This window comes from Bombyx mori, chromosome 15 (assembly GCF_030269925.1).
Source record: "Bombyx mori chromosome 15, ASM3026992v2".
Classification (NCBI taxonomy): domain Eukaryota; kingdom Metazoa; phylum Arthropoda; class Insecta; order Lepidoptera; family Bombycidae; genus Bombyx; species Bombyx mori.
The window spans coordinates 13,209,808-13,226,006 of NC_085121.1; the positions used below are offsets into that span (position 1 = coordinate 13,209,808).

Consider the following 16,199-nt stretch of genomic DNA (forward strand, 5'->3'; position numbering starts at 1 on the left):
ACTCTGGGTAAGAAATGATCAGGGAAGAAGAAAGTTACCGGAATGGATAGTTTCGTTCAATCTGTAATAAAAAGATGTAATCATAATAACTACATAACAAGCAGCGAAACTCCGTACCGTAGAAAGGCTTCGAAAAATTTAAAGAAGATATAAATTTTAATGGCTCGGAATGAAGCTCACGACGAATTATGAAAGAGCTAGGCTTCAGATGGAAGAAAAGAACAGAAAATAATCGGAAGCTGGTAAATGAAAAAAGTAACATTCGATTACTACGAATCGAATATCTTCAAAAAATAATTAATTATAGATAAAAAAGAAGACCGAATCGACCGAGTTGTAAACTACGCCGATGAGCCCTATGTCGACTCATCACGATGATAGCGACTCGGGTGATGAAAACAGTGATGATGATGATGGTCAAGATTATGATAACGAAAAAAAAATAAAAAATACCAGCTTCGCTTCAACTGAACCAAGACCTGGCAACAGCTCTAGTTTTGACTTAATAGAAGGAATATCTATTTTACCCCAAGATTAAATTATTACAATTATTAACCTATATGTTTTGTTGACGTTCTAATAAATATATAAATAAATACATATGTTGATTTTAATAATTTAATAGCATTATGACGCAGAGTAAATAATGTTTTTGCACGTGAGTGTACCATGCGCAAACTTACCCCCACTACGTCAACAAATGCTCAAGAAGTTTGCCGGTTATTATAACAATTGTATTAAATGTATACAAGATGACAAATTGTCGAGAGCACAGATTTAATTATCAAAGTGTAACTGTACGACATATCGCAAATAAATTCACTCAGAGCGTAGGTACCTATATAAGTTTTGCGTGTACTTTAATCACGAATGTTTTAGGTTTAAACTGACACATACTAATTTATTAAAAAACTCATGTATACTTTTTTTTTACAAAATAGAATCTTGGTTATATAATATTCTTAAGTTAAAAACTGAATTAATTAAATCAGACGCAAGAAGTTTTCATGTCTTCGATAAAAGATACCTACCTATTAGTTCCTGTCTTACAATACGTGGAACTAGGGTGGAACAACAATTTATTAACGTAATAGGCTATATATCTATATATAGGTATAGGCACTAAAATCTATTTATATAGTTTCTTCTATAAATTGTTAGTGAAGCCTCATAAAAAATTGATAATAAATAAATTTTATTACGAGCTGCTATGAAGTAACTTGTAATATTTGCTCTTTTAATATTAGTATGCATTCGTGATCCGCATCTCTCCACAATTGAGGTTATGCCAGTTGTTCGATTTTCGTCAAATCGTCAAGCTTTTAGCCTCAACCTCTACTAGATGCATAGATTGGAACACTTGGAACTAATCATACACATACCACAATCAACTGGCTTAGAGTACAGATCAGTTTTAGTAAATGTGTCACCGGTCAATACCTGTAACGCTAAAACTCTATTTGGACTAAATAGCTTTTTAATTTTCATACGCATCTATACGGAGAACGTATTACATATATATACATATTTTATATGTTACGGAGAATCCCAAGATTACAGGAAAACATACATTCGACATGAATCAAAAAGTTCTAATCGCAACAAAAATATACTTAACGGTTTTTTTTTATAAACACGTAATCGTATTTCAAAAATGAACAGGAGCTAAATTTTTTTTTTTTTTTTTTTTTTATTGCTTAGATGGGTGGACGAGCTCACAGCCCACCTGATGTTAAGTGGTTACTGGAGCCCATAGACATCTACAACGTAGACGCGCCACCCACCTTGAGATACAAGTTCTAAAGTCTCAGTATAGTTACAACGGCTACCCCACCCTTCAAACCGAAACGCATTACTGCTTCACGGCAGAAATAAGCAGGGCGGTGGTACCTATCCGCGCGGACTCACAAGAGGTCCTACCACCAGTAAAATCCGGAGAATATGTTAGAACTGTGTATTACCTCAAGCACAACCACAGATCTATGAATAGGAGCGTCACCGTGAAGAAACAACAATTCCGAAAACTTCACGTAGTTACAGCATTAACTCTATAATATAAATAATAGGGTCGGCTAAGTACAAAGTAAGACCCGGTCGTTTCTGTGTGTGGCTAATTAAAATATCATTGACACTCCAAGTCTATAACTTTGCTGGCGATAAGAGTGACTTATTTGTTATGCGACGAGGGTATTTCTCACAGCGCGATTTGTCTCCCAATCTCGTAATCTAAATGATGGTCCTATTTTCATCGGTAAAAACTCGTGGTACCTCTTGCCCATACGTTTGAAAACCAATTACAGTGGATTGAATGCTGTCAAATGAAATATTTAAGATCTCAGAAAAATCTTTTAGTCATCCTTGATGATAAACATGATCCAAACGCTAATATCCAAAATTACTGTACCACAGGTTCGATTGGAGTTCGTATCAGTAGCTGCTAATGATATTTCGCATTCAGCATCTGTATGTGTTTATCCTTTTTTTCTGTGTTTCAGCATCCATAACGCAGGAGAAATATCTTTGTCTTTTAAATCAAAGCAAACTTTTTGATGGTCTCTTGCGTGACGAATAGTCCGCCCAGATTTAGTGTTATCATCTTCACAGCACAAACTGCCTCTTTAAGCTCATCAATCAGCAGGAAATCCAAAAAAAAACTGGCACAAATCACTGCACGTAGCACTTTTTGCATATCGGGGCGTTTTTGATTCCGCAGATACCGATTTATTATTACAGCACAAGATAATGACACTAAGTTTACCTTTGTTTAAAAATTTTAAAATAACCAATTTGTTCTTTCATTTATTCTTTTCTTTCATTCATATTTTCATTTTATCTTCCAAATAACGAAAATACGCTAAGACTGATTTTCGAAATGCGCTCCTAAGAACTTTTTGATTCACCTTAATCGAAGAATGTATTGAAGTCTGCCATTATCTAACATTAAAAAACTTAACTAATTTTCTTGACAATCCAGATTAATAAACTTAATTGTCACCAAATATATACATATAATTTATGATGATGATGATATTCATAAGATTTTGTTTTTACATACTTTTTTGCATTCATCTATTAAGTATTAAGCTACTATAGAATATAATTATCGTAAGCATGTATAGTAATCGGCAAACTTCTTGAGCAAATGACCTTGACTGCGCAGAACCGAATTTTAGATCACTTTGGTGGTGAGGGTGAGGCGCGACGGCAGGGGAAATCGTATCGAGCGCGTTATTGGTAGATCAGTCGATCCTTGCGTCCCGCACCGCGCCCTCATTCCGCTTGCTCCCAAAAGTACGCTTGCGTACAGTGGAAAGTCTATCGTTATTAATCGTTATTTGTTATAATTGCTTGTGGACTTTGTTGCCATTGCTATTTGTTGAGTGTTTGTTGATTTTTTTATAAAACATACACTATGCCGCGACAAACCGGTGTAGTATTCAAAAGAAAGGGTAAAAAAATTGTGTACGACGTATATTGCTTCATTATAAAACAGGGGAAGAATGATATGGAAAAATTAAAACAGACTTCGGAAGCAACAAAAACATCAGTGAGTACTGTTAGGTGTATTATTAACGAAGCTAAAGGCTCTGGTTTGCTCGCCGTGTTGCGGTCTCCGGGTAAGAAAAGATCAGGGAAGAAGAAAGTTACCGGAATGGATAGTTTCGTTCAATCTGTAATAAAAAGATGTAATCATAATAACTACATAACAAGCAGCGAAACTCCGTACCGTAGAAAGGCTTCGAAAAATTTAAAGAAGATATAAATTTTAATGGCTCGGAATGAAGCTTACGACGAATTATGAAAGAGCTAGGCTTCAGATGGAAAAAAAGAACAGACAATAATCGGAAGCTGGTAAATGAAAAAAGTAACATTCGATTACTACGAATCGAATATCTTCAAAAAATAATTAATTATAGACAAAAAAGAAGACCGAATCGACCGAGTTGTAAACTACGCCGATGAGCCCTATGTCGACTTATCACGATGATAGCGACTCGGGTGATGAAAACAGTGATGATGATGATGGTCAAGATTATGATAACGAAAAAAAAATTACAAATACCAGCTTCGCTTCAACTGAACCAAGACCTGGCAACAGCTCTAGTTTTGATTTAATAGAAGGAATATCTATTTTACCCCAAGATTAAATTATTACAATTATTAACCTATATGTTTTGTTGATGTTCTAATAAATATATAAATAAATACATATGTTGATTTTAATAATTTAATAGCAATATGACGCAGAGTAAGTAATGTTTTTGCACGTGAGTGTACCATGCGCAAACTTACCCCCACTACGTCAACAAATGCTCAAGAAGTTTGCCGGTTATTATACATCGTATACGTGCGTATTGTCGCCACCACCGAAGTTGGCAATCGTGTTTATATTTTAAGGAAATATTTTCTTGCGGTCCGGAAAACAGTTTAGGATAATTTAACTGGTTACACTTTTTTTTTATACCTATGCTTTGAAAGGTTATTTTAGCGTTCCTAGCGTGTAGGGGAGCTCTCGATGTTCAAACCGGGGGTGTTGCTAATATTTGCTCGCCGAGCCCTTCGTCGCAAGCGGCGAATTCGGCGAGGACAGTGACCGGGGTTACAATGATGGTGAAAAGTTACTGTAGCTCATGTCCATTAGCAATGTCAAGAATGTAACAGTCAAATTAAGTTAACCGCTGTAGACCCTTCAAAGTTCCATTACATTTCTGTTAACAAGATAAAAACATAATTTAAACTACTTTTATAGTTTACTCTCGGCGTTTTTTATTGTCATTTTAATATTTCTCACGTTTCGAATTCTTTGCAATTTTCGTGGTCAGACATGTAAGACTCGCGAAAACCGAAGTAAATACTGAAGTAAAGCGTGCTCTATAATTATTTTTTTGTTAATAAATAAGTGGCATTTTCAATTGGCTTAGTGCTTGTGGATTCAGACAGAACATTGTGATGAAACTTGGGGGAGACTTGTGAAAGTCTGTGAATGACTTTTTTTTCTTTTTTTAATGAATGATTACTGGTGCCCCAGAGGCCTTTCCAGTTTCACCAGGACAGGAGACTGATAATGATAAACATTCAGAAGTACCGAAAAATCTTCAACACAGGAAATAGTAAATAATAAACGATTTATTATAATCTGAAGAGTAATATTGTTTGTACAACTCATGCATAAAGTATGAATTACATGCTACAATCTTTGTTATCAATGCATCATTTAAGCTTAGTTTTAGTTTTAAATAGCTTTTGTATCAGTACTCCAAGTTCTAACTTAAGCTCAGTGATAGGCAAGGCTAGATTTATCTCAAAAGTCACTAGTCAAAAGCTGAAGTATCTATCTAGCGGGCCACAGTTACAGTTTTAAGAAAACCAATCAAGAAGAGTTTATGTACAGCATATATTCAAAAGTATATTATAAATTGATGATTGATGAATTGCCTGATGACCTTAGAGACAATGTTTCATTTTATTTTTGCTTTTGTTATTGTTATCTTTATATATTTCTTAAATATAAAATTGTTAATATATATTTAAAAGAAACACAAAATAAGTAACAGTATTGAATATGCAATAGCGCGCACTCAGGTTATTTCACCGGTTCTTCTCATGAATGTAGCTTTTTTCAATGGGTGATATATTTTTGACCTAAAACTCGGCTTGGAGCATATTCCAATTAAAATTAATTATGGTAGTTAAAATCTAATTTTATAACTAATCTAAATAAATATAAATCTAGTTTGTTCTGACACTATCGAATTTGTATATCTCCATTTACCTAAGCTGTTAATTTTCGCACAAAACTGCTTCTAAGAAAATTGAGGGCTATACACAGAGTTTTAAAGAATTAATCGTCATCAAAAACCAAATGATTTCTGAGGCTGAAGATAAAACCTTTTAGGGATGAAATGAATAAATACAAGTGTACAAAAAATATATTAATAATGTTAAAATCAATGAAACCAAAATCAATTTTAAACCAATATTTTCATCAATATTAACTTAACGTTAGCTATATATTGATATAACGACTATCGAAATACACAAAAAAAAAATTTTTAATGCATAAATTACTGCTTTGATAACGTTACCAGTAATGCTAGCGTTGCACACGGTATGCTGCTATTTCACCCTTCAATTTGTTGATATGGTACATTAATTGATTAATTCATACAGCATGTGCACTATACAGTGGCCACCAGATTCATAAAGACGATTCATATAGTTTGTAAGAAAAAATTGAAACTCCAGTCGGAAATAGTGAAATCACTTAAACTTTTCTCTAAATTATTAAATACTTCAAACAATCCCATCAACACATACAGCTCTGCAGAATCACTGCAATTAATCACATTGTTAGAAAATCGTAATTTTAAGGTCTATTACAACTTTTAAGTTTTATTTGGGTCAATATTTTGGGAGAAGTATTTAAATCATTTGGAAAATAAAACGAGACTGGGTCCTTAAATGTTGAGTTTTTAATAGAGAAAATACTACACTCCTTGACAAAGACTTATGCTTTAGAAAGCACAGGATAGGTATTGTGTGAAATATTACGCCATCCATGCTCCCAAATAATTGCTTTAAAACACAATTTTAAATTATTTTTTGTTTTTAGGAAGGTGTTTAGGTATTATATTAGCTTTTTATATGTCATAGAACCAGCATTTGTAAAACATCTACTGTAACTTAGATGTTTCCTGTTCAAATTGTTGTATACTATTCTTCATGTTAAATATGGATTCTAGGACATTTTAGAACTATATAAAGTAAGAGTCATCTTTTTTTATAGCGTTCATTGTTCTTTTAGAGCTTTTCAATTTCTTCTACAGCTTTACAAATTACATGGAAGAACTTCTGATTAATGAAGATAAATGAATGTGCTGCTTAATATTTTTCAAATGATACAAAAACCACAAACCACAAAAATATATTTGACTACTACTTTTTGCTTTGCACACATTTATCAGTAGTAAAGATCACATGGCATGTGAGTTATTAAGGAATTAATTTGTAAATATTGTTTACTGTTTAGTATAAGTATTCTTTGTTCTTTTACTTAGGGGAAGATCCCCTCAAATTGTTAATTGAAGGTAATGTTCATTATTAATCTTTGTATTGTGAATGAGCTCACTATTAAGAATTTCATTTTTTGAAGAGGCATACCTAATTTTCATGTTGTTACATCATATTAAAGAAATACCTATGTATTATTTTACTATTGGGAAGGACAAATAGTACATGTAATACTACTATTTATAAACAGAATAATCACATTAAATTAATCTAAAACTTCTTAAGCTATTCTATTTAACCTAATACTTTATCAAAATAAGAAAAGTATTATTATGAAGCAGACAAACTAGAATTTTTTCATATCTTCAGTGTGCTATAAAAAGTTTTATTTGGTGAACTGCTCTTTTGGCCATGAGTAGTGACCAGAAAAATAATTTCAACTTTGTTGCAATTAATGCTAACTGCTTCAAATTTTAAAGACATATTTGTGTATTTTATTTTTATTTTATTGAATAATATCATCCACTCACAGGTAAACAATAAAGAAAACATTTAAAAATTACATATACTTCAATATATGTAATGTGTGAAATGAATTTGTTTTTATACTATTTAGTTTGTTAAAACATTTTTTTATATATTTACCTTAGTACAGTTGCCCTCTTCAATCTTCTTTGGAACTTCTGTAACCGTGTCCTGATAACCCTCAGCCCCCGGGGGGCAGTCAGGCAGCTCCATTTTGAAGCACTACACTTTATAGTTTATGACCAACAAAACTGTCATAAACTATTCTTCGCTAAGGTTAGCAATTTCTTCTTTTCTTGGTTCTTCAACTGTAAACCATTATAAATTAAAAACACATTATCCACACCATTATATTTATCTGATAAGTAATTTCACTAAACATATTTAGATACTTACAATGCATCAGAAGATCATACTTACTTTTTTCCTTTGAAAGAGTCATAACAGATTGCACTTTTCAGTGCAGTATTTATAAAAATACATAGTCATACTACATTAGACAAACGCTTCTATAATACATAAACATTTAAAGGTGAGCTTAGGTTTTCAGACAACTCCAGATTTATTAATTCCGATTCAAATTCATCAGCATTGATTCAAATCAAAATTAATGAGTTTTTAGGGCCAATGTAAATCACAAGTCTTAAATTTGTGTAATTTTAGTAACAGTTTTAAAACATAATTTTATGCATGGAGGAAAAATAAATAAGCTAGTAAAGAAATTAAGACTAGTAGTATGGGAGGGTCTCATGATTTACTATCCAAAAGCAATCAATTTTACTAATCATTAAAGTATATTTATAATATATTGACTGTTTTACACATATCTATTAGAGATCGAAATGATTGGAAGTAATAAATTTTGTTGTAAACTTACCAACTGTGCCACTACATAAATAAAAGAACTCTTCACAGCACTTTTTCACTACATCAATTATTTGGATAAGGTTAATTAATTACAGATATCAATTGGAAAAAACATGTTTTAACTTATTTGGCTTAACATTACAAAATTTTCGTATGTGTTGTAATTAATAATTAAAATGATTAATTAGTTAAAATAAGCACTGTACCTGTTTAAATAGTGAGTGGATATTTGACGACGTTGATGAACTTAAAATTCAATCATTTGCAAATTTACACTATTAAAAGCAATCATAGGAAATTAAATCGTAACTTAGTTCCAACGCTTTGATTAATCGTTGTTCTAACATACAAATTTCATAATTAGACTACTATTATCCTCCGCAAAGTTCTTTAGCAGCTAGCGTCCATATTTGTGTGTTGTTTAATCTATGTTCCATAGATAACTAAGTTCTATTAGATCATTATAAAGGTCTATGATTAGGCTTAATGAATTTGGCCCCTCTTTTTTTATTTTCGGATTTTTTTTATTTTTAATTATTTGTTCGTCGTTTGTTTGTTAATGGTGGAATGTAAAAATTGTTTGTTCGGCTTTTATTTATTTATAATTAATTAAACATATGATCACCCTTAAGTGGGCCCCCTTTACTAGATATATTTATTTTTATCGCTCAGATAATTAATTTTGATCAATTGTCTATTGGTCGACGGCTATTGGTGATTGTTCGATTATAAAAACAATTAAATTCCCAATAATTAATTATTTTATATCTAATAAGCAAACCATCACTTCACGCCTACATTGCGCACGCGCCGGTTTTGTCAGTCAGTTGGCAATGGCCGTATTTACTAGCGTTTTGTTAACAAGTGCTGTCTAATTATTTCTTATGTAGATCAAAAAAATATTGAAAACTTCAACAATACTTCAATAAAAAAATGTCAGTGAAGACGGCCAATTAGTCGTTAATGTACGATTAGCGCGGTTTTAATAAATTCAGCTATTTTTAATGATATTTAATACAAGCACAGAAATTTCAGTGATTTTTAATTATTTTAAGAATATTTTAGGAGTACAACTTTCGTGTTAATATGATACTATTCATTACCACGCAATAGGAGATCGTTATGATACTTGTATTTTATAATAAATTTAATAATTCCTAAATTCATTACGTAGTTCAAAAAACGTAAATGTAATGCACACAAAATCTGTTTTTGTTGAAATGATAATTATTTTATAAGTTCAAGAAATATATTGCAGGGACATTTAGTAGAAATTCATTTAATACGGAAGAATAAACTTAGTATATATATCATCGATATATTACCATCATATCACATATCATACCAGTGGTAATATATCGATGATATATATACTCCATAAACAGGATTTTATTTAAAAAAAAATTATTTACCTCTATATTAACTTAATTATTATTATCGAAAAGTATTCTGATTGATATACTTAGTCTGGCCATAAATACATTATAAACAAAATATTACATTTGAATTTGGAATCTGTCATTTTTATATGATTGCTCATTGGGTTTTTTCATTTTGGCGCCAATACATTGTACAATATTTTGCGATATTAAAATGGAGTGGGGTGATAAAGAGAACCGAATCGCTGTGATTGCATTACACAAAGTAGGTATGGAGCCAAATGCAATTTTTAAAACTCTCCATACACTTGGTATTAGTAAAATGTTTGTGTACCGGGCTATTAATATGTGCAATGAAACCTCCTCTGTTTGTGCCAGAAAAAGATCTCGCCGTCCACGTAGTGTTCGTACGAAAAAGGTGGTCAAAGCAGTAAGGGAAAGAATTCGAAGAAATCCTGTCCTGAAAGCAAAAAAATTTATCTCGGGAGATGAAGATAGCACCTAGAACCATGTCGCGTATTTTAAAAGATGACTTAGGACTTGCAGTCTATAAGAGACGTACTGGTCATTTCTTAACTGATAATTTAAAAGAGAATAGGGTGGTAAAATCGAAACAACTACTGAAGCGGTACGCAAAGGGAGGTCATAGAAAATTTTTGTTTACGGATGAGATTTTTTTTACAATTGAGCAACATTTTAACAAACAAAATGACCGTATTTATGCTCAAAGCTCTAAGGAAGCTTCCCAATTAGTCGACAGAGTGCAACGTGGGCACTATCCGACTTCAGTGATGGTTTGGTGGGGTATTAGCTATGAAGGAGTGACTGAGTCATACTTTTGTGAAAAAGGTATCAAAACATCGGCACAAGTGTATCAAGATATCAATCTTGAGGAGGTAGTGAAGTCCCTTAACAACACCATGTTCAATAATCAAGAACGGTCTTTCCAGCAAGACTCGGCGCCAGGTCGTAAAGCTCGTTCTACGCAGTCTTGGTTGGAAACGAACGTTTCGGACTTCATCAGAGCTGAAGGCTGGCCGTCGTCTAGTCCCGATCTTAATCCGCTGGATTATGATTTATGGTCAGTTTTAGAGAGTACGGCTTGCTCTAAACGCCATGATAATTTGGAGTCCCTAAAACAATCCGCACGATTGGCAGTGAAAAATTTTACCATGGAAAGAGTGCGTGCTTCTATTGATAACTGGCCTCAACGTTTAAAGGACTGTACTGCATCCAATGGAGACCAGTTCGAATAAGCTTTTTATACTTTAAATTGTTTTATTATTATGTACTAAACTAACACACTGTAAAAGTAATATATATTATTTGCAATATATATTTTTTTTCCTTTGTCTCAGTATTTATGACAAGACTAGGTATATTATACAAGGCTTCGTTTTTTTTAATTTAATTGTTTTTATAATCGATCAATCACCAATAGTCGTCGAACAAACGATAATTGATCAAAATTAATTAATACAAGCGATAAAAATAAAGATAACTAGTAAGAGGGGGCGACTGAAGGGTGATCATTTTTTTAATTAATTATAAATAAATAAAAGACGAACAAACAGTTTTTAAATTCGAACATTAACAAACAAACGACTAACAAATAATAAAAAATTAAAAAAATCCGAAAATCAAAAAAAGAGGGCTAAATTCTTCTTCTTCTTCTTCTTCTTCTTAATTTTGGCTCGGCACCATTCGTGCATTTGGCCAGTGTAAGGGCTAAATTCACTGAGCCCATATTGTGTGACATTTAAGAAAGAATAGGTATGTATATATATAGATAGGCTAAATCATTTTTGGGATCGTCCGTCAATTAATAGTATACATGTTTTCATTGTAACGTTATAATATTCAGTATTTTTATAAGGCGAATTTCTATTTCGATGCCTCCAATGAACACTACTCTAACTCAAAATTTTGAAATTTTCGTTTTTCATGCAAATCGCTTCACTATTTTAAAAGTATTACAAATTCATTATTAATGGGGTTCGAAGCAAAAGTAAATCAGCTAGTTACACAAGAAAAAACCATAAAATCTTTATTATTACAGATATATTTATCAACTTTTTTCGTTTAAACTCTTCTCCTGTAAACCTACGAATTTGGAGTTAGAGTAGTGTTCATTGGAGGCATCGATTTAATTGTATTATCCTTCCTGTCCTTATTACATATTGCTAACCACAGTTATGGATTTGAAATCAAATGTATTTATTTCTAGTTAAATTTTTTTATGTTTTTTACTTATTTAAATAGTATTTTGGTAATTTTATTTTTGCAGTTGCCTTACATTTAACCGTATAGTTATGTATATAGTTACTTATATATAGTATATAGCTACCCTAATGAATGTCATAAATTTATAATGGTAGGGACCTACCAAAGACAAAAGTTTAGGGCCAAGTTTAGACGTTATTATTTCAATTTCGTGTCCGAGAATGCCGCGATAGTACTCTCTGATCCTCTACGTTACTCTTGGCATAATCCACATAGATTTACTCATGGAGTTCTAGAGTTAATTCTTTGAAAAAGTCGGTGTCCGCCTTAGATTACATACCCAACCCGAACGACGGGGTCACAAACAGCCATTCTTGCTCTAAACCTATAATTTTGGATCTTTCCGATCCATTCTCATTGCTTTTAGGCATTACAAGCACGGTTACCGTACTCAGCGAACTTATCAAATAATTATGACGAAGAGTCCGTCGTGCAAGCTAACTCACAGACACAACCCACGGAGTTTTTTGCCTGGTGTTAATATTGAGTCGCGATTACCAAAATTCACATCTCTATTCATATTTTTTTAACCTAGTTTTTTTTTTTTTTATTGCCTTTGTAGGCAGACGAGCATACGGCCCACCTGATGGTAAGTGGTCACCGTCGCTCATGGACGTCAGCAATGCCAGGGGCAGAGCCAAGCCGCTGCCTACCATAAAGTACTCTCCGCAAGCCTCGTTTGAAGAAGGACATGTCATAGCGCTCGGAAAACACCGTGGAGGGGAGTTCATTCCAAAGCCGGATGGTACGTGGCAAAAAAGATCTTTGGAAACGCACTGTCGATGAACGCAGCGGTTCCAGATAATATGGATGAACTCTGCTCCGGTGGCGGGAGGTGCGATGATAAAAAGGAGATGAGGGAATCATCTCGAATAATTCCTCAGAGCATTCCCCATGGACCATACGGTATAAAACACATGAATATATACATATATATATAAACATATACCTATGCTGATAGCCTTAAAGTCTATTTCACCTTCACCCTAACATGCATGCGACGGTTTCGACGAGAACGACGACCTATATTTTATCAGTGCATACGGTTATCATTAAAAGCTCATCGACATAACATAGACTATTCTTGAAAATATTAGGTTTCAAAAAGTCTGTAATAGCTGAACAAACAAAGTAAAGTGACTAGTCGTGGACTATTTTTGGCCATTGTAAGCCAACGACGAGCTTATTGTCCACTTAAAGGTGTATGATCATCTTTGCTCTTGGATACAACCAAGTCGCTGCCCACCTAAAGCGTTAACTGAGGGGTCATCTCCCAGATGTGGCCCTAACCTAAGCACACGAATAGACCCCATGGAAATTCTAAGCTTTTTATTTCAATAATCACCAATTTTATTGTAGAAATAAACGGATTAATTTTTTAATTTTAAATGTTATCATTGGTGAGAGTATCAACGAAATTTGTTATTGAATGCAGAAGACAGTTTTATATTGTATTAATTACCTTATAAAATAAAATAAAAAAGCTACTTTAAGAGACAAGAAATCGTTCTACATTTAATGAACAGCTTAAATTCTGGATTTATGTGATTTTTAAATTTTTGGGAGACATATTTTCTTAGAGCCTGGCAACACTTCAATAGTCTGTGTTTTCTTTTTTGACCCAACTAAGATGGGTGAGTTGATTTACCCATAAAATAATTTGATAAATCTAATGAAATCTTCGTAATAGTGTTAATAATTTATAGAAACGCTTCTTAAAACAACTGTGTTTGAGATCCGAGAGTGAATTATGTTTATATTTTTTGCTTACCAGTAAAAACTGTTATTTGATTCGGTCGGGTTGTGATGTGCTAATAATTAATAACAATGTGCTGTGTTCAGGTATTAGTCGGGATCACTGGCATAAGCGAAGGGCCACCGGTGGGAAACGTGCGCCCATACGCAAGAAGAGGAAGTATGAGTTAGGGCGTCCCGCTGCAAACACCAGGGTAAGAACATAACCTAAGTAGATACTACAATTAGACCCCTACTATAACTTTGGAACAGTTGACGTCGTTGAATAAATAAGAGAAGCCTTGCACTTCGCGGTTTCATTTTATTTTTTTCACCTTTTCAGCTCGGCCCTCAGCGAATCCACTCCGTTCGTTCACGTGGTGGAAATACTAAGTACCGTGCGCTGCGTCTGGACACCGGTAACTTCTCTTGGGGATCGGAATGTGAGTCTGTCGACCTTTTAATTTATTTGTCAATTAGAAAAGTTAAGACTTCACTTAATGTGGCTTACAGTAAATTTATGAGCATTTAACTTACTTAATGCACTATCATAGCAAAAATGCATTTTAATATGAGAAGTTCTTAAAACAGTAAACATTGAAGAATATTGGTGTGATATAAATCCACTTCTGTATCCAAATATTGTGTTGCCAAATATTCCAATGTCATTAAAATTTGTGTAAGTGTTATTATGTAGAATCGACCTATGTGTGCATATGAATTCAGTTCTCGTAAAGCACTAATTTATTACTTAAGATCCTTGCCTTAATTTATTATACCTTTAATACAAGCACCTCACTTTAATTTGTTCACATAAAAATTACATGAACAATCTAATAGATTGGTTTACCCTTTCAGGTTCAACTCGCAAAACCCGTATCATTGATGTTGTGTATAATGCATCTAACAATGAATTGGTGCGTACAAAGACCCTTGTCAAGAATGCAATTGTTGTAGTAGATGCAACTCCATTCAGGCAGTGGTATGAGTCGCATTATACGTTGCCTCTTGGGAGGAAGAAGGGAGCGAAACTGGTAAGTGTCACTCTTGTTATGTTTTCTAGTGATTATTGATGATAATACTAGATTTTAGGTACTAAAAGTTGTAAATTAGTAATTACAATGTATTAAGAAGAGGAATGGAAGGGCTATGGAATTAAGATTAAAATATGAATTCTTGGACATTTGATAATGCATCATTTTCTTTCATAATACAAATAATATTTAGTAGGATTCATAGATCGTAGTAGTAGTATTTATAAGTATAATTTATTTAGTATTGTTTCACTTCTTCAAATTAACATAAATTAAGAACTAAATTTCAATTAAAAGAGAAATGGTAATGAAAGAAATGTGTGTTTGTATTTAAACTAAAACACATGGTAAACTTATTTATTATGCTATATACCAGTAGCTATCTTAGTGTTTGAAGAAATCTTGCAAAAAAATAAATGACACCAAATAAATTTACAAGAGAAGCTTATTTATGTAGAAATAACCAACTATATTATCAGACTCCCCAGCGGTATATTACCCTCTTGCTGAAATATCCTCATTAGTTTTGTCCGAAACATGTGTTTTTTTCAAAATGATGAAGAATTTTTGCGTGTCAAATGATTGAATTCAAAATGATTCAAGCAAGCTCTGAAATTATATTTTCATATTCAATTTAACTTTTCCTTAAAAAGTAACAATAAAATGTTTTTCATTTAGACTGAGGCTGAGGAAGCTATTATCAACAAGAAGAGAAGTCAAAAGACAGCAAGAAAATACTTGGCAAGGCAACGTCTTGCTAAGGTTGAGGGTGCTCTAGAAGAGCAATTCCACACAGGGCGTTTGCTGGGTAATTTATAAATTGTTTCCTAATCATCGTATTTGAACTAGAATACTAATTATATCAGCATGTGGAGTATTAAAAAAATAAATAAAAAATTAAAAGAAATGATGAAAAATAAGATTTGAGGTTGCATTTAGTGACTGTTACCGTTTTGGGAACAATCCAGTAGCCATATGATGCACTTTGTCATAGTTACTCTGATTTGGTGAACCGTGTGCAACCTAATTCAATTCATACCTATGTGCTCTTTTTAATGAGTTCTTTATTGTTTTCAGCTTGCGTGGCGAGTCGCCCAGGTCAGTGTGGTCGCGCCGATGGTTACATCTTAGAAGGCAAAGAACTCGAGTTCTATCTAAGAAAGATCAAGTCTAAGAGGGCGAAGTAATATGTGTAATCTTAAATAAACATTAAAAATCCATACCTTTTTTATTTCTTTTCCTTGTTTTATGCCACCAATTTGTTTTTCTTTTCCCACGTGATAATCTGAGTCAGCTCTTGCTAAGCGCTCGTTACGGATGCGGAATTATGAGCCCTAATGGATATCTACATTTTGCCTATTTTTGC

At 32.9% G+C, this 16,199-nt stretch overlaps 2 protein-coding genes across 2 annotated transcripts in view; one reads left to right on the forward strand and one right to left on the reverse strand.

The window, feature by feature from the left end:
- LOC101741942 (uncharacterized protein CG7065) overlaps positions 1–8,848 on the reverse strand; it is a 31,206-nt gene extending 22,358 nt beyond the window's left edge. Inside the window, exons 1-2 of the mRNA XM_012697349.4 lie at positions 8,610–8,848; positions 7,657–7,844 (exon numbers count right to left, since the gene is read on the reverse strand). Of these exons, the coding sequence (XP_012552803.2) occupies positions 7,657–7,749 (93 nt within the window). The 5' untranslated portion in view covers positions 7,750–7,844; positions 8,610–8,848. The remainder of the gene's footprint in view (positions 1–7,656; positions 7,845–8,609) is intronic.
- A 4,829-nt stretch (positions 8,849–13,677) lies between these two features.
- RpS8 (ribosomal protein S8) lies at positions 13,678–16,053 on the forward strand. The gene is given in 6 exon segments (NM_001043798.1): positions 13,678–13,699; positions 13,908–14,014; positions 14,143–14,242; positions 14,658–14,833; positions 15,512–15,641; positions 15,911–16,053. Coding segments are annotated over 6 exon segments (627 nt in total). The 5' UTR covers positions 13,678–13,695; the 3' UTR covers positions 16,021–16,053.
- Positions 16,054–16,199: the final 146 nt, after the last annotated feature.